The sequence below is a fragment of the Fusarium odoratissimum genome, assembly GCF_000260195.1.
Source record: "Fusarium odoratissimum NRRL 54006 unplaced genomic scaffold supercont1.7, whole genome shotgun sequence".
Lineage (NCBI taxonomy): Eukaryota > Fungi > Ascomycota > Sordariomycetes > Hypocreales > Nectriaceae > Fusarium > Fusarium odoratissimum.
Window position 1 is genome coordinate 1,135,592 of NW_022158693.1, and position 16,098 is coordinate 1,151,689.

The 16,098-nt window shown below is 48.6% G+C and overlaps 5 protein-coding genes across 9 annotated transcripts; 2 read left to right on the forward strand and 3 right to left on the reverse strand.

Moving 5' to 3' along the window:
• Positions 1-46: 46 nt before the first annotated feature.
• Positions 47-1,960, reverse strand: FOIG_05662 (uncharacterized protein). The gene is made up of 2 exons (XM_031204390.1): positions 1,541-1,960; positions 47-1,471 (listed from the first exon to the last, which is right to left on the reverse strand). The coding sequence occupies exons 1-2, from the start codon at positions 1,659-1,661 to the stop codon at positions 870-872; spliced, it is 723 nt and encodes a 240-aa protein (XP_031066219.1). The 5' UTR covers positions 1,662-1,960; the 3' UTR covers positions 47-869.
• A 114-nt stretch (positions 1,961-2,074) lies between these two features.
• FOIG_05663 (uncharacterized protein) lies at positions 2,075-4,497 on the forward strand. The gene is made up of 2 exons (XM_031204391.1): positions 2,075-3,379; positions 3,445-4,497. The coding sequence occupies exons 1-2, from the start codon at positions 2,825-2,827 to the stop codon at positions 3,775-3,777; spliced, it is 888 nt and encodes a 295-aa protein (XP_031066220.1). The 5' UTR covers positions 2,075-2,824; the 3' UTR covers positions 3,778-4,497.
• FOIG_05664 (uncharacterized protein) lies at positions 3,758-6,157 on the reverse strand. 2 transcript variants are annotated; one of them, XM_031204393.1, is made up of 5 exons: positions 5,424-6,157; positions 5,077-5,357; positions 4,776-5,022; positions 4,675-4,717; positions 3,758-4,622 (listed from the first exon to the last, which is right to left on the reverse strand). In XM_031204393.1, the coding sequence occupies exons 1-5, from the start codon at positions 5,892-5,894 to the stop codon at positions 3,964-3,966; spliced, it is 1,701 nt and encodes a 566-aa protein (XP_031066222.1). In that variant the 5' UTR covers positions 5,895-6,157; the 3' UTR covers positions 3,758-3,963. The 2 variants fall into 2 exon arrangements, with proteins under 2 accessions (XP_031066222.1, XP_031066221.1); XM_031204392.1 differs by having other exon boundaries at positions 5,077-6,074.
• Positions 6,158-7,289: 1,132 nt separating this feature from the next.
• On the forward strand, positions 7,290-10,215 carry FOIG_05665 (uncharacterized protein). Of its 3 annotated transcripts, none has more exons than XM_031204395.1 (4): positions 7,290-7,592; positions 7,709-8,011; positions 8,071-9,724; positions 9,781-10,215. In XM_031204395.1, the coding sequence occupies exons 2-4, from the start codon at positions 7,725-7,727 to the stop codon at positions 9,964-9,966; spliced, it is 2,127 nt and encodes a 708-aa protein (XP_031066224.1). In that variant the 5' UTR covers positions 7,290-7,592; positions 7,709-7,724; the 3' UTR covers positions 9,967-10,215. The 3 variants fall into 3 exon arrangements, with proteins under 3 accessions (XP_031066224.1, XP_031066223.1, XP_031066225.1); XM_031204396.1 differs by having other exon boundaries at positions 7,575-7,624; positions 9,781-10,119; XM_031204394.1 differs by having other exon boundaries at positions 7,570-8,011; positions 9,781-10,155.
• On the reverse strand, positions 10,040-14,332 carry FOIG_05666 (uncharacterized protein). Of its 2 annotated transcripts, XM_031204397.1 has the most exons (3): positions 13,470-14,332; positions 11,582-13,329; positions 10,040-11,530 (listed from the first exon to the last, which is right to left on the reverse strand). In XM_031204397.1, exons 1-3 carry the CDS (start codon positions 13,567-13,569, stop codon positions 10,568-10,570), a joined length of 2,811 nt encoding a protein of 936 aa, XP_031066226.1. In that variant the 5' UTR covers positions 13,570-14,332; the 3' UTR covers positions 10,040-10,567. The 2 variants fall into 2 exon arrangements, with proteins under 2 accessions (XP_031066226.1, XP_031066227.1); XM_031204398.1 differs by lacking the exon at positions 13,470-14,332 and having other exon boundaries at positions 11,582-13,359.
• Positions 14,333-16,098: the final 1,766 nt, after the last annotated feature.

The window sequence follows — 16,098 nt, forward strand, 5'->3', positions numbered from 1 at the left end:
CTTAACTCTTTTTGTCCAACCTGGACCTCCGTTTTCGTCAGACGATTCCCGCTCATATGTGCCTACTCGAGCCTTCGGCCCGCCTCTCCGGCGCCACGACAGCCCGCTATCGCCAGAACTTCGGCACGCTCTGTAATGACCGCTGCAACTTCGCCTCACCGGATGAATCAAATGCAGGAGGAATTAGTTGATTCCCGAGATCTTATGCTCTGCACGTGGTGTCTCGGCCTCGAGATCCAAGGGTCCTCCCACCACTGTTTCCCATTGTTTAGGCTGCATTGTGTTTCGGATGCTGTGCTGTAACTGTGATCCTCATTGCTTCTCTATTTTGCATGTGCCTGCCGTGTCGCTCTCTCCCGGTTCCTGTTCCCACTCTATCAAACGGTCCGGACTGCATTGCCCCCGAATTTCCCGGGCTGCCATGGCTGCTAGGCCCGAAACACCAGTCATAGGTACTAACGGAACGGCCCAGATATCCGGACTCCCCATGCGGCTCAATGACGGATTTTGTCTTTTCGCTATCACCATATATCCATGCATATCTGCTTATCGTTTGGTTTTCTTAAACTGGTAGCTTCTCCTAATTCATCAGCATACAAGGATAATGGCTCAGATATTCACATGATAACGCAGGTTCAGAAAGCATGGCAGTACAATCTTTTTCGCAAACTATCTAATATGACAACCGAGATTGAGCCAACATGTCATCCAAGAGCCATGGGGTTGTTGAAATCGCTGCGAATATGCACTTGTCAACGCCTCTCGCCGTCGGAATTTTAGCAAGGGCCCCTCATCATTATCCCATCAGTCGTCAGCTTCCTCGATATTACAACAGTCACAATTGAGCCCAATTCGGTCAGCAGTACTTCCTAGTTCCCAACAGCACCTGCCTCCGAGTCGTCCCTGTCCTGTAGCTTTCGCTTTCCTGGGTTCGACATCTCCGCATCGTTATCTTCTTCCATCGGAGCCGTCGATTCTTCGCCATTGGAATATTCGACAATCTCCCACTCGACCTTGACTCGGCCATCATGAGATTGTTTGACACCTTGGCTTCGGCGCATGTTACCTAGGCGTGTTCCTTCTACCATGCCATCAAACCAGGGAACTCCATACGACTGACGCAATGCAGTGTTCCTACCCACCACTGCCGGTGACTGGCCTGCTGGGGCTTTGTCATCTTCCTCTTCTGGAATCAATCCCATGTCTTCCAGATCTCGCAAGTCCTCCCTCAGCAAGCTTCCGAGCGTAAGGTTGATGAATTCGGCCTCGGTATGCGGGTTTTCGGACCAGTAGGACAGTGGCGTACCACAGTAGCCGCAAAAGTGACGTTTTGAGTATTGTTGGCTAGGGTGTGTATAAACTCGTCGAATCAAGGCGTGTGTCTCGTCGGGGAAGAAAGAGTAGGTGGTACTATGATACCATGAAAGCGGAACTCGGATGTAGGCGGCCAGTGGAGTTGCAAGAGGTATCTCTGTAGGCATCTGTCAGCTCATATGCTCGATGCTCGCGGGTGTGTGTCTGAAGGACATCTCCGACTTACGATGTGCAGACTCAGTGTTGAAGAGAACCTGTGCCTCATTGATGCCATTTTGAGGAACAGCAATTATGTAACGGTTTCGGCCGCATTGGCAGCCGCCGCGCAACGGCCTGAGAGTGCTCATGGTTGACAGTGAGATTATGGTTGACTCTGTAAAGTGTGTATCAGTCAAGTCTATCAAGACAGGAAGCACGTATGTTTGTGTTTGGAGGGAGGGGAAAGTTTAGGTGATGAAGTCGAAGTGGTTGTAGTGAAGGGATGGAATTTGTTTGGTGATCAGCAGTTCCCGCCCACCTTCTCACCTCATCTCTGAAGGCTGCCCAAGCACGGGAAGAGCTCCAGGTGGCAGGCAGGACCCAGTAGGTGGGCAGGCAGTGACGACATATTCCAGTGAGTTCCCGCTAAACATAGAGTTTCTACGACTCTCTAGCGCTTCGTGGGGGTTTCTAGAATTACGCCGGCCCCACTGGACAGCTTAATGCCCCTCTTTTTGACGAACGTACGAGTTGTTGGCGAGTATGGGCATCAAGCTACCCTATAAACTATGAACAGTAAGTATGCCTGGCTTTAGAAAAGGTTTAGAGATAAACTTATTCGGGAACTATTGACTGTATTATTGTTATTCTGGGCGAGATATGTTTTTCTTGCTGATTTTCCTTGTGTCGTTTTTACTATCTACTCTAATTTATTGGTTGGGGTGACAGGTTAATCATCAGCGAACGTTCCAGCATAATGCCAACACCCAGAAAGAGCCATGCGCAATCCTTGACTTTGCATGCATGAAGGAAGGAAGGAAGGACTGTGCTTAAGTTTTAAGATGCACCCTGAACGCTTTATCTTTACTCAGTAGAAGATTAGACACAGACCTAGACTAGGTGAGGGAAGAAAACCTAGGCACTTAGTTCTATCAGCAACCAGAGGATTAAGCAAGTGTAGTATAAGTTCAGGAATATCTATAATGTAGTGATTTTTGGCGCCCCGTTTTATGATGCCCCTCGAGGCAAGGTTTTGACAAGAGAATCCTATACATAATGGAAGGAGAATGAATATTTGTCTTATTCCTTTGCCATTATCGCAACCCATCCATGAAACTGAGTCTCCCAGAGGCTTAAAAAACAGCAAAACGTGACAGAGCTAGCGAGATAGAAGCAAGGTTCCAAACTCATCACTTACTAACTCTACCTATTTGTTACATCATGTTTTTTATGTCTCAATGAAAGTGAGTGAAATGAGGTATCGAGGCTCCTGCACACACCGCACTATTCGAATAGTCAGCTTTTACCTACTATGACGCAGCTAAATCACCGAGCAACCTCTGCCACGACCACCTCATTAGGAGCCCAAGACTGCCTCACTCTTCAAAATACGACAGCCACTATTCCTCTTCTCGGTTTCGGCACCTACAAAATTCGCGGCCAAACATGCACCACCGCAGTTCTGGCAGCACTTTTAGCGGGCTACAGCCACATTGACTCAGCTGCGTTATATCGCAATGAGGTGTGCGTCTACGAAGCCATCGAACAGTCTGGTGTACCTCGTGAAGCGATCTTCCTTACTACGAAAGTCGGAAGTCCACGAAGGATGGCAGGCCAGGGTGACGTGTATCAAGATGTCGTCGAAACTGTGGACCGTATCGCTGGAGTAGATGGGTACGTAGACTTACTATTGATGCATGTTCCTGGACCATCCAGAGATTATCGTCAGAGATTATGGGCAGCGATGGAAATGGTTAAGAGGAAGGGAAGAGCCAAAAGTATTGGTGTCAGCAACTTTCGAGTCCGGCACCTCGAAGAACTGAAGGAGTATGCCACTGAATGGCCTCCGAGTGCGAACCAAATCGAGGTGAGTTAAAGTCTCCGCTGTAGTCTTGAGGGAAATCTAACGTTATGGTGCCTGTGTAATATCAGCTACACCCCTGGTGCCAGCAACGAGATGTCGTGACCTACTGTCAGGACCATGGTATTGTTATCGAGGCATACAGCCCGCTTGCAACAGGTACTCGGCTTAATGACCCAGAAGTACAAAGAGTAGCATCAAAACATAACAAGACTCCCGCAAAGATCCTTATCCGGTACTCACTCCAGAAAGGCTGGATACCCCTACCCAAGAGTTCGAATCCGGGTCGCATTCAAGAGAATATTATGGTTTTTGATTTTGCTCTCGATCTAGACGATATGATGGCCTTGGATGCGCTGGACGAAGGACCCGCAGGTGCTGTTTTTCGAATGAATGTTGATTAATCACATAACACGTCACGAAATAATGGGTTGGAAGCAAACCTATCCGTCAACTTCGCAACACTCGAACGGCTGCACTACGATGTTAGATATATTATGTGATATATACAAGAGTGCTAAAGAAATTGGTCCAAGTTACTCGAATGAGTTCCATGCCGCTCTTTTCCCCACAAGTCCCAAGTGACTCTCCTATTCCCTTCCGTGCTTGGCCCACTCCCTCAGCACGTTCTTCTTGATTTTGCCTGTGCTTGTCTTGGGGAGCTCATCTACAACTTCGACTTCTCTAGGAACCATGAACTTGCTAATATCACTCTGATGCTTGGCCCACGAGATGACCTCCTCTCCTGTTACACTCTTGCCATCCTTGACTGTGATGTACACCTTGGGTCGTTCACCCCAGTGTGAATCCGGGACAGCTACAGCGCCAGCTTCAAGGATGTCTGGGTGCTGGGCGAGCATGCTTTCGAGAGCAACAGATGATATGTTCTCACCCCCCGAAATGATGATGTCCTTTGCACGATCCTGAATCTGAGCGCTACCATCAGGATGCCAGACTGCAAGATCCCCAGAGTGAAGTACGCCTCCGGCAAAGAGCTGCCGTGTAGCTTCAGGATCCTTGTAATATCCTTTGGCGCAGATGTTTCCGATGAAAACAATCTCACCAACTTCCTTACCGTCCTTGGCGACGTCAATAAGCACGCCCTGTGGCTGGTCTGGCTTGATGACCCGGATTGGTTGACTTGTGATGAAGCCATGGCCTTGCCGGGACATCTTGGCAAATTTTTCTTGGGGAGGTAGATTATCCCATTCAGGAAGAATATAGCATTTCGTGATGGGCCCATATGTTTCTATAGAAATGATCGTTAGCAATTGTCTGTGTCGACAATTCTTCTTGCGCACCTGTCATTCCGTAAACGTGAACGGGCATGAGATTAAGCTTGGTCTACACATCATGGTTAGTTTTGAATGATTGTGAGACTTGAACATCTACGAAAACATACCATCTGCTCAAAGAGGTATCCAGTGGGTGGACTAGCGGCTACGGTAACCTTGACCTCTTGCGGTAGCCTTTCAGCTTCCCTGGCCGCTACTAGCAGTGTGTTGACTGTAGGAGCGGCGTTAAAGTGAGTGATCCCCTCTTCTTTTAGCAGTTTCCAAATAAGCGGGTAGTCAATCTTTCTTAAGCAAACATTGGTGCCGCGAACAGCGACAACTGACCAAGGAAATGTCCATCCAATTGCGTGGAACCTGTATTCGGTCAGCCAGTCATGATGACATGGTGAGCAAATTGTCTTCACTTACATGGGAAGCGTCCATAGGTATTTACACCGTCCAATGTTGAGGCCCGACTCAATAATATTGGCCATGGCAGCGAGATAGGCACCTCGATGTGTGTATACTACGCCCTTGGGACGTGATGTTGTTCCAGAGGTAAAAGGGATGGCAAGCATATCATCCTCACTTCGTGCCTGGGCATGAAGGCCAGCCCAGCCATGGCTACCTTGGTCAATGTCATGCTTCAACCCCTCCAAGACGGCTTCGTCAAAAGGTCCGGATAGTTGCCCTTCAGTTGCATCAGTATCCTGACGGGCAAGGTTAGCAACAGTTTCGAGACAAGAATGCACATGTGTGCGGGGGAGAAAATCAACCATATCAACGATCAAGGGCACACTCTGGTGTTTCTCCTTATAGGCATCGAGCAAGCCAACAAACTCATTATCAACAATAATGCAGTCCACCTCTGCAAAGTCAAAGATGTAGGCGATGTCATCCTGCTTCAGGCGGTAATTCACTGGCACAATGGCAGCACCCGCCGCAACAATGCCGTAAATAGACTCCAGAAAAGCTGGCGTGTTGGGCGCGAGTACGCCTACGCGTCGATAGCCATGCTTCAGGAAGTAGTAAGCAAGACCTCGGGCGCGATCAGCAAACTCAGCGTAGGAGCGCCGTAGCACAGCACCATTCACTGTGATATGGAAGATGGCTTCCGCATCTGGTTCAATGGAAGCAGCACGCTCAAGAAATGTTGTTGGTGATAGAGTGTGGAAGTTGACAGGCGCCGTGGGATGAGGGCGGAGATGGTTGAGAATGGAGCGGATGCGAGATGGAGGATCTGACATTGTGAAGATCGCGGATAAGGGTATTGCTTAAAGACTTTAGAGCAATGATGGATAACTAATGGTTAGGTACTGGATGAGACCCGAGATATGAGGATCATAGGTCCTTTCATAGCTGTATCTCGGTGGGTGTCTCGGTTCAGCCCGGCAAACACGGTACCAGCTCGGTTTCTCATATCCCAATTGCCCGGCCATTCAATAGCGACCGATATTTGATTACTCGAAGCAGCTTAGCTCGTAGTGAGCCAATGATGAGTTACAGTTCCAGGCTGATCTATCTAGTGTCTCTGTAAAGGCGGGGACCCCGCAAAATTAGGTGCGGACGGGAGGAGACCAGGGAAGCAGGGGAGAGACCCTTATTGTCCACTGTTCAGGGTAGGGAACCGTCTTCCAATCAAACTACCATGTCAACAAAAACATGCCGTAAAGCTTTGACTATCTATGAACGGTCGAACTATATGTATATTTAGGACTTTGAGTTGATATGGGCGGATAATTACACGAAAACCGTCGGAGTGAAGGGCTCACAATGTTCCGAGTGCTGCCAATCTCACGTATAGGTCGGACAATAGGGCCATATGAAAACGATGTGGAAAAGGAGCAAGGAACTGAAGCTCAGCGAGAGGTTTAACTTCGAATATCAACTTACATATCAATACTGTATTGTGTATATCTGAAGTTAGGTGGTAAAGGAGCAATGCAATGAAATACAGCCTGGTCTGTAGGATAGCCCAGTCCGTGTTTCCAAACTTTGTGGGGTAATCATAGTTCGTCGTGGTGGGGAATTGGCCTCGTGTAAGTGAGTTACCATGTGCTCATCAGGGACAATGAATCGGAGGCAATTGAGAAATGAGTAGACGTGACGAGAAAGGAAACCATTCATTGACAGTTAAACAATATAGGCCAGGAGTCCATAGAAGTTAAAGCATGGGATGCATTTGTACATACACCGAAGTTTAACGTGGCAGCTTGAGATTAAAAGAGGCAGAGTCGAGTGAATAAATACATTGTCTTATATTTCATGATCGAATGTGCCTTGTTTCTGACCAATTTGGAATAATCCCAGGTATTTATTAAGATGTTTTCAGTGACCCAGCTTTGGATAGTACATACTCTCTGTCTGCACTACTACACTGACTTTAGACAAGTATATGTATGCCAAAAGCTATGGACGAAAGGCCTTATATCGGCATATCAGATGATATCAATAGTTTCTTACATCAAGAGCAAAATCAGAGGGAGGTGACTTAGATAGACTGATGGACTGCCTCAGTCAAGCGAGTGAACATATCACATGTGGCGGAAGTGGCTGACATGTGGCTGCATAGTTTCTTGAGCTCTCCACTCCTCCTGCATGTCAATCCCCAGAACGGGTGGCCATCTTCATATGATTTGCTTATCATTTCTTTATCCATCGTCATTGTATTGCGTGTAATAGAAGCCCCCCATCACCATCTCTTTCATTGTACAGATATCCACTTGACATTCGTTTCTGCCATATCGGCCTTGCCTCTTTCTTTTTTTCTTTTTCTTTCATTAGTACCTCATTGAATGCAAGTGGCAGCACGGACAGAAGGAGCAATTGTCCCGTACTCTGTTACGTCTCGGTCTCAGCCAGCATCGGCTCTTTGAGACACGCTGTCTGTTGCTTCGACATCATTTGTTCATGCGAACCTCCCACTCGAGCTATTGACACCCGCGGTATGTACTACAAGGTCCTAGGCGACGAATTTGTACCCTCTTCCTTTGCTTGTCCTTTCCCATATACTCTACAACATCCCCGGAACGTCGTGGAAGCTCATGATGATCGTCTATAGCTCGAACCAACGACTCATGGCGTCTCGCGACCCCTCTGAGGGCCCCTCGGCTCGTCCCTCCACCACCCGCACTGCTTCTCACTCGCACACTCCTAAAACAACCGCTCCTAGCAGCGACGATCGATTAAAGGTCCCCAAAAGAGCCCATACTTTTGCAAACGCTACTTCGGCGAAAGATGGCACTGCATCTCCTGATGCCTTCGACACTGCTGAACATAGCGATTCAGACGATGGTATAGAAACCACTCGGGCTTCCATTGAGCTAGACATCCTTCCCATCGAACTTATAACCTTGACGGATAGGTATGCACACTGAGAAATGGTAGATCCTGACTGTGCCATGCTAAATCATGTATGAATAGCTTCATCGAGTCTCTGAATGCGAAAGTCCATCCGACTCCTCCTAACATCGAGAGGTTATCGCAGAAGTTCCAGGAGTTTTATACGCAAGCCTCTGCTAACATCAACACCCATATCAACGCCCTTGCCTCAAGACAAAGCCGCGACGTCTCACCCGCACCATCCACCTCTTCAATATCCTCCGCCGCCAGTCGGCTTCGATCAAAGGCCAGTGCGCTTACCAAGGCTGAGCCAGAGCAACAAATGATCACATCAGAAGAGCTAGCAAGCCGTAAGAGAACAAGGAAGGCTCTTGAAGCCAAGAGGTCTCTGCTGGAAGAGGCTGTCGAGCGTAGACTATGTGAAGGCATCTACGACAAGATTTACAGACACCGAAGCACGCAGGATGAGGCACAAGATGACAAACTACGCTCCAAGACTGCCGCCTTGGCCTTGGTCGGTATTGGGCCTGCTGACCTAGGCATTGACCTCACAGGCGAAACAGATGAATCTGAGGGGAAAGCTGGCCCGACAGTGGAAGATATTAAAGAGAAGCTGGAGCCTGCCAGGCGAGACATTGCCATGATGACACAGAAGCGATATCCACTGGGTAAGCTGAATCATCTCAAAGCTGCCCACCGAAGTATCGTCGACACCCTTGCTCATTTCCATCCTTCGGCATCCGCTGATGAGATTATGCCTATGCTTATCTACACCCTCATAACTCTGCCGCCAGAGAACCTACATGTCATTAGCGATGTTCACTTTATACAGTATTTTCGATGGGAGCCAAAGCTTACAGGCGAGGCTGCTTACTGTTTGACTAACCTCGAGGCTGCCATCAGCTTTCTGCAGACAGTGGATCTTACAACACTCAGGGCTGATGAACAGCTTTCCGGTCCAGCAAAGAGCACAAGCCCAAGGACCGAAACTTTCCCTCCCGCTTACCAGCAAGGAGAAGCGCCCTCATCAGCAAACGTGCCTGAAACAAGCAAGACCAAGGCTGAGGGAGCAAAGCTTTCAGCCCCTGATGTCAAAGCATCTGTGGCGTTGCGTAACCGTCGTCTGAGCGATCTTGTAAACGGGCCTGCGCAGGCATTTGGGGCTGCCAGCGATGCTGTCTTTAACACGGCTGACCAGAGCTTAAAAAACATATCGAACAGCTTGGGAGATAGTTACAAATTCCTCGTAGGAAAGTTAAGGGAGCATCAGGATAGCCCCCGAGAGTCTATCACAGTACCAAGGACTCTAGATGATGCCCGGAAACTTGTCAGCACGCCCTCCCCCGATGAGGAGGACAGCAGCGGGCTTAACAGACTCCTTGCACCCGACGACAATGATCTCCTGAAGCGCCCAGCCTCGCGCGAAGAACGGGTTCTGAACCTGATAGGAGGCCGCCGCGACCGCAGTGCTGATAGTACTCGAAGTGGTCGCAGTGCGAGCTCTTCAAAGAAAGTATTGTTCGCTTCTGACGAGCCCAAGACAGCCAGCCAAATCCCGGGGCAGAACCCTGCCGTTCTGGACCAGATGCGCAACTTGGGCAATTCTTTTAATCCTATGGCTCGACTTCCCAGTATCAGTATGATCCGTGGATTTGGGCGCAACACCCCATCAGCCCCTGCAACACCAGCTGCTAAGGAGTCGGTGAAGCCCGCCGACGGTGGAGATTTAGGAACAGTATGTTCAAGACATGAACGCCAGAATACCAGTAACTAAGGCTAACAAACACCCAGGCTTTCCCCGATATCGCCCCAGCTCTTCCACCTAAAGAGATTCCTAGAATTGCCCCGCCCAACAAACGCTTCATGGAGATACAGACTCCTGGGGAGCTTAAGCTGGGTGAAGTTCTTGACTTATTGCGAGATTACCGTCGTTTGGCTGGCGCATTGAAGGATATTGGCGCTTTTGAGACAAAGTGAGAAGGGCCATAATATAATACAGACCTATGCATAGATTCTCTAGACTTAATTAAACTTGGATGAAGTAATTGGGTAGGAGTAGTGGATATGCTGTACGAATAGCGAAAGTGTAGTTATTGTTGTACTTGACGCATAGAATGATATGAATGACAATGGCTTGCACCTAGGGCGGGATCGCCTTCTATTGGGCACTGCTACTCTAACAAAGGTCATGATGATATACAAGTCCCCAGACAAGATGAAACGCAATGTGGTCTGGATCTTGCTATGCTACATAAAAGACCATGAATATGAAAACACCTTGGTCCAGCCTCTAGAACCATCATAAATTTGTGACATTCGTTTGCCTCGACATGAAACAAAAGCTTGCGCTATGACAATCGCCTTCCAAAAGCTCTAAGTTCTTAAAACCCTGATGCTGAACGCCGTAAACCCATTCGACATTTGAAATCGCTTTTTTGTCTGGAAAATATGTAATTTGTGAAAATGATGCATGAACAGAATACCCCTCTGAGAAGGACAATGAAGTCATTTAACAAAAGTATAAGGCCGTGTCTGTCTCATGACCCATAGAAGCAAAGCTTTGGTTGTTGCCCGTCGTTTAGGGCATTGGGTTGGTCTCTGCGCGGCGAGGACCACCACTGTGAGACTCAATGGTTCGAAGAGGAGGAACGTCGTCCTTCTCCTCTTCGAACACTGGCTCAGTATTGAATCGCGGGAAGTCCCGCAGGTTGTTGGAGTTGTTTGATGTTGCGCGTTTGTGACCATGTATCTCGTTGCTGGGGATTACGGGACCAGGATATAAAAATTGGGAGATGATGCGACTATTTGCTCGCTCGCGTATACGGCCCATACTGCCACGTCGACCAGGTAAACCGGGACTGATAGGCGGCTCCATGCCTGAGGTGGTTCCCATTGAGGCATTTGTCCTGGTGCGAACAAGAATTGGTTGGTTCTCCTCTGCTTCCTTCTGGAAACGTGCCTCACTAGGTAGCAGAACAGCACGATCCAACCCATAAGGTAAGCCGCGGTGACGGCCACGGATTTGCATGGCAACGATAATAAGTTTCCCAACGACGGTGAACTGAGAGCACAGAGAAGCATTGACGTTGGGTACACCCATACTCAAACCCACAGTTCCGTACGCACTGATAACTTCGAAAAGAACATCAAATAAATTGAAGTCTTTTGCCTTGAGACTTTCACCTTCACTGATGGCGAGAAGGAAGAACCCCACAAAGACGTACCACAAGTCGAAAGAAAGTTGACGTCGCAGATGGGTACCAACATAGTTTAGGGCGCTGGCTGATTCCTCCTCGTCTTCATCTTTCTTGTTGTGGTAAACTCCGAGAGATTTTTCTTCGTAGACGTTCGTTCGGCGGATGGAGATTGCGATTGGGAAGATCGAAATGTACATCATGATCATGTACAATACTGGGATGGCAGGGTGAAGGTCGCTTAGGCTGAAACATGAGAAGCCTGCAGTTCTGGTAGAGGCAGCTTGAAATAGACCATCGGCAATACGAGTATGGACAGGTAGTTCAGCGACTGGGCCTGAGTTAAGCTGGCGAAGGTTAGCATGATAATAAACAAGAGGGGCTGACGAGCTGCATACATCTAAGACCACAAAGAAAAGCAAGTCTATGGCATTTAATGCGGCAAGAATCCAAAATAGCCACCAATTGGCGCTCGAGGGGAATAGGAGGGTGAAACATCGGCGAGGATGGTCAAGAAGAAATCTGAGTTCTTCCCACAGGCCGGTCCCCTTAGGAACAATCTGAGCAAGAACCCAAATGACAAAACGTAGCATGACAGGAAAACCCGTGTTTCCAATGATAATGAAGAACCACATGATCATCATGACATACTCCGATGTATTGAAAGAGTTCATACTGTCAGGGGTTAGGGTCAGACCCAAGTCGTTGAATGCCGAGTTGGCTGTCCAAAATCCCCACCAGGTTCTTGAAATAGCGTTCCCTTCAACAATTCTCCCGTATTTCTCATTATGAAGAATGAAAGGCAAAAGGAAGGTTACAGCAATGAGCTGGAACCCCCAAAAATAGGAAAGTAAAATCAGGGCCAAAGTCCTAAGGGATCGATATTCGATACCGCCAAGTTCCTCTCGCTGCTCCAGGGTCAAGCCCACAAAGTTAGAATTTCGACCCATAGTCGGGGTGTAACTGAGGTAAGGCATGTCCTTCGTGTGGTCATTTGACAAGGCCGACTTGATAGTGTCGATTGTGCGTGTTCGGAAAGCACGGCCCATAGTGCTCTCATTATCATCGTGCACCTCCTTCTGGCCACGGTTGAATACACGAGGCTTGCGAACTCTAAGGGCATTAAGAGTGCCGCCAACGGCTTTGGCATCATCAGTCAATTCGTGCTTGAGGGGACGTTTCGGCTCAGCAATAACAATGGTTGGTCTGCGGCCTGTTGGTGCCCTGGAGTCTAGTGTCGCGTGGTCTGGCCTCGATTCCACTGTTCTCGTCATAGCAATCGTGTTGTTATCATCATCGCCGTCCTGGGTATCATCATTGTCCAGCCTTCGAGGTCCCATCCCCCGCTCTGTTTCTCGGGGACCAGGAATCCTTAGAATTTCGTTGTCCTGGTTTCTTTGACGCTCCAGGATAGCGATATGCTCCGCATGGCTTCTTCTTTGGGGAAATTTGGTCAAGTCGTCGTCGACTCCGTCACTTCTCTTGACCGTTTCAGCAAATTTAATACCTGTCGGCGCATTCTGTGACCTGCTCTGCCCCTCATTCGCTTCCCTGCCATCTCCAAAGCCTTGGTCAGGTTTCTCCAAAGGACTTAGCTCTATGCTGTTAGAACGGCCGGCTGAGACCGTGTCGCTTTCATCGCTGCTCGCAGGTGGTGGTTTATGTGGTAGATTTTCATCATCATCGTCGTCGGCGATCGCCTGAGATTGAATAACATCATTCCCATCAAGCAGTATCCCGTCGTTCGTGATACGTGGAGGTCTCCCCTGGTAAGGCACAACCGTAATATGCCGACCATTGACTCCTTCTTCAGCTTCGCGTTCATTTCGTGGACGAGTCTTGGCCTTAGAAAGTGTAGCACGGCGCTGTCTGGCGTCCGTAACCCACCCTTGAAACCTCTTCTCGAACCAGTAAAGACGTAGGAAGACCACTGAAGTATGTAGCGTGATTGGGTTAGACGTTATAGTAAAGAGGTAAACGACAATCTGTTGAAAGGTGTTGAGAAGGTTGACGTCGATTGGGTTTAGTCCAGCTTGTGTATTGGCTCCGCTGGCGAACATAAGAGAATCGACATAGGACGTTTGGCCGCGGCCAGCACCATATATAATGACGGAAGCTAGCAAGGTTGCGCCAATGATCCATGTATCTGTGAACAATGGTCAGACAGAGACTTGGCATTCGAAATTTGATGCCTGATGGAAAGCAAAAGGTGTATATGAGATCGCGTGGGGGTTGCGCTCAAGACGGAAGCATGGGGGTTATCGAACACCAATGAATGTGACTTACAATGAACGGAAATAAAGTTGAAGTGTGGTTTTTTGGACATAAACGGCGGCTTGACAGCTTTGAGCCGCGCCCATACAGAGGCGCGCGTCTCATCGAGCATGTCTTCCAAAGAGAAGAGAAGTCCGTTGGTAACTTTTGTGACGTTAAGGAAGATGCGAAGGCAGAAACCTAGAAACAGGGAGAGAGGGCTTCCTGGGCTATTTGGGTTAAAGTTAGTCGCTGAGCTTAGGGACTAGACTGTGCCATGGCTAAGGACAATTATAGTTATGGCGTAAGAAGGCGGAGACTGGAGACTGAATAACGGAGGGGCACGGGAACTGAACTGGCGATTTCCTACACACCACTCCCACTCAACACAGAAAGAGCAAGGTTTTCTTGCAATGCGTCGAGTATAAGAAATAGGAATGGTCCGGCGACTTGGTGCGGAGTGAGTCTTTGGGGCACTGCCAGTGGCCAGGTAATTTTGATGTCGAGAAAACAGGGTGCGGCCTGGGCTAGACTTTGGTCAGAAACAACCTGGACTAGCTAACCATTCTCGGAATTGGAGACCCGAATTGTTGAAGTTGTAGATAAAGAAGCATATTGGTTTGATCGAATCCTTTCAATAGATTGTGGGGATGAAGTTGGAAGACGCAGACATTAAACTGGGCAGAAGAAGGACTTTTCAATACAGTAGGTAGGCAGGCACCTAAGGTAGGTATGGATAGCACCGAAGTGTACAGGCACTATAAGGTAGGCGCTAGGGTGTCAGGAAATTTTCTAGAGATAAGGAAGGAGGCAATGCAATAAAAAGAACCATGAAAGTAGCCCTGGCAGCGGAAATGGAAGAAAGATAGTGGGAAAAGCCCCTGACATTACCAACGCGCTACCTGGGATTCAAGGAAACGGACACCAAAAGTAATACTTTTATCAATGCACTGCACTACTACGGCAACAACAGCAGCAACCGAGGAAAACAAAGACAGACGGCGGCGACTCGGAGTTCGCGATCCAACCACGAGGGACCTGTTGATGATTTCAAGGGGCCCAGATATCCATGTCGTGATTGATCAGCCATAACCACCCATGCATGCATACTCCCGTCCCTTGGCTCTTCCATTACACACGGAAAAAGAAAAGAAACGAAAAAACTCAATGTTACAGTACGGAGTACATGGCAGGGGGGGTTCAGAAGACAGCAGATTCAACAAACTTGGATCATGGATGTGAGGTGAGCCAAGCCATGGACCGAGATACCGGGTCCATAAACGATCCAGGCACAGCAGAGCACACACGCGGCAATGGCAGGGCTTGAGCCAGGACAGGGGTTGTTGGAAGCCCAGATGCTTGCAGATGGGGACACGGCGACGACGAGAAACCTACAGACAGACTGAGGATTCCACCGCGCGGGACATGTTCCCCGGCACCGGTAGGCGTCCTCCCGTCTGGTCTTTACATTAGTGGCTCCATCCTGAAGCCGAGTTTGTTGGCTCCAGTCATCGGTACTAGGGCACTTAATAAACACATATGTATGAGCAGGCTGGAGAGAGACGGCGGAGCGGTGCGGAAACCAGTACGCATCAGTGGGTGAAAAGCTACGAAGAATATGTACTCCGTACAAAAACTCTTTATTCAGAGCGCCCGTCTGTTTACGGATAGCGGAGCGGAAAAGGTGGCGGAAACCGTGAAAACACCCGCTGATCCCGCGACGGTTGGGTATTGTTCCTCTAACATCTCATATGATCAAGTAAAGCACTAATGATGTCAGCCTTCTATTTTTCTAGATCATTGATGAGGTCGATAGACAATACTACATAGTAAGTACTAAATACGTTCCCCCCCTGGCTACTGACGATCATCATGTTCACACCACCACACGCATCACTCGAATATCCTTGTAACAAGGCCAGCGTCACCGCGACTTGGGGCCCGGCGAAGCATTGAACTCGGCACAATCTAGGTAACTTGGGACCTCAATTCTAACGGCAGGAATATTAATAACAGCTCAACGTAAACTGGGTAATTCACTGATTGGACCAGATAGTTTCCTGCGCTGATTGAAGATCTCAAATTTATTTGTACCCAGAGGGATTCTTTCAAGTTCCCTGCGGGCGTGAGCTTCGCCTGCGGGTGATAAAAGCCTGTCCTTGTCTGCTGTCTGTGTGTTGCACTTTTATCGGGCCAATGGCACGTCCCCCCCAAGCAATCTCCAATTCCATGGAAGCCAAGAAAATTCGGAGATCTGAGAGATGGTTTTACATATGTACATGGTGAAACCACTGACACGTGCTTTGCCCGAGCCAAACAAAGGGACAAGTGGAAGGGGGTTTGGACTCGATGATTGTGGACAGAGTCAGTCAAAACCAGTATAGGTAGGCCACCTATCTGTAGTTAGGGGGCATTGCCCATACTGCAATCGAGCTATTATCCTTGACTGGCACTCAGACCCTGCCTCAAATATCAGGGCCGTTTCTCATGAGACTAGGCGAAAAGGTGTGGCGAGCTATCGATTGTGATCCATTGGTTACCACCAAGCCGAGGAGATGGGAAGTCTCCCATTTGTTCAGTACCACATAATTATGCTGTTATCACCATATTCCAATGCGATACATATCCTCTCATAACTACTGCTCCGCCCTTGCGACACTAC

Bases quoted from the DNA above. Each gene is read 5' to 3' on its own strand.
- FOIG_05662 (XM_031204390.1), bottom strand. From the start codon at position 1,661: ATGAGCACTCTCAGGCCGTTGCGCGGCGGCTGCCAATGCGGCCGAAAC. The intron at 1,472-1,540 runs GTAAGTCGGAGA...AGATGCCTACAG, and splicing joins CAACACTGAGTCTGCACATC to AGATACCTCTTGCAACTCCA.
- FOIG_05663 (XM_031204391.1), top strand. From the start codon at position 2,825: ATGACGCAGCTAAATCACCGAGCAACCTCTGCCACGACCACCTCATTA. The intron at 3,380-3,444 runs GTGAGTTAAAGT...GTGTAATATCAG, and splicing joins CGAGTGCGAACCAAATCGAG to CTACACCCCTGGTGCCAGCA.
- FOIG_05664 (XM_031204392.1), bottom strand. From the start codon at position 5,894: ATGTCAGATCCTCCATCTCGCATCCGCTCCATTCTCAACCATCTCCGC. The intron at 5,023-5,076 runs GTAAGTGAAGAC...GACCGAATACAG, and splicing joins TACCTATGGACGCTTCCCAT to GTTCCACGCAATTGGATGGA. The intron at 4,623-4,674 runs GTGCGCAAGAAG...TCATTTCTATAG, and splicing joins TCACGTTTACGGAATGACAG to AAACATATGGGCCCATCACG.
- FOIG_05665 (XM_031204394.1), top strand. From the start codon at position 7,692: ATGATGATCGTCTATAGCTCGAACCAACGACTCATGGCGTCTCGCGAC. The intron at 8,012-8,070 runs GTATGCACACTG...ATGTATGAATAG, and splicing joins CTTATAACCTTGACGGATAG to CTTCATCGAGTCTCTGAATG. The intron at 9,725-9,780 runs GTATGTTCAAGA...ACAAACACCCAG, and splicing joins ACGGTGGAGATTTAGGAACA to GCTTTCCCCGATATCGCCCC.
- FOIG_05666 (XM_031204397.1), bottom strand. From the start codon at position 13,569: ATGCTCGATGAGACGCGCGCCTCTGTATGGGCGCGGCTCAAAGCTGTC. The intron at 13,330-13,469 runs GTAAGTCACATT...CATTGTTCACAG, and splicing joins CAACTTTATTTCCGTTCATT to ATACATGGATCATTGGCGCA. The intron at 11,531-11,581 runs GTATGCAGCTCG...AACCTTCGCCAG, and splicing joins TTTTCTTTGTGGTCTTAGAT to CTTAACTCAGGCCCAGTCGC.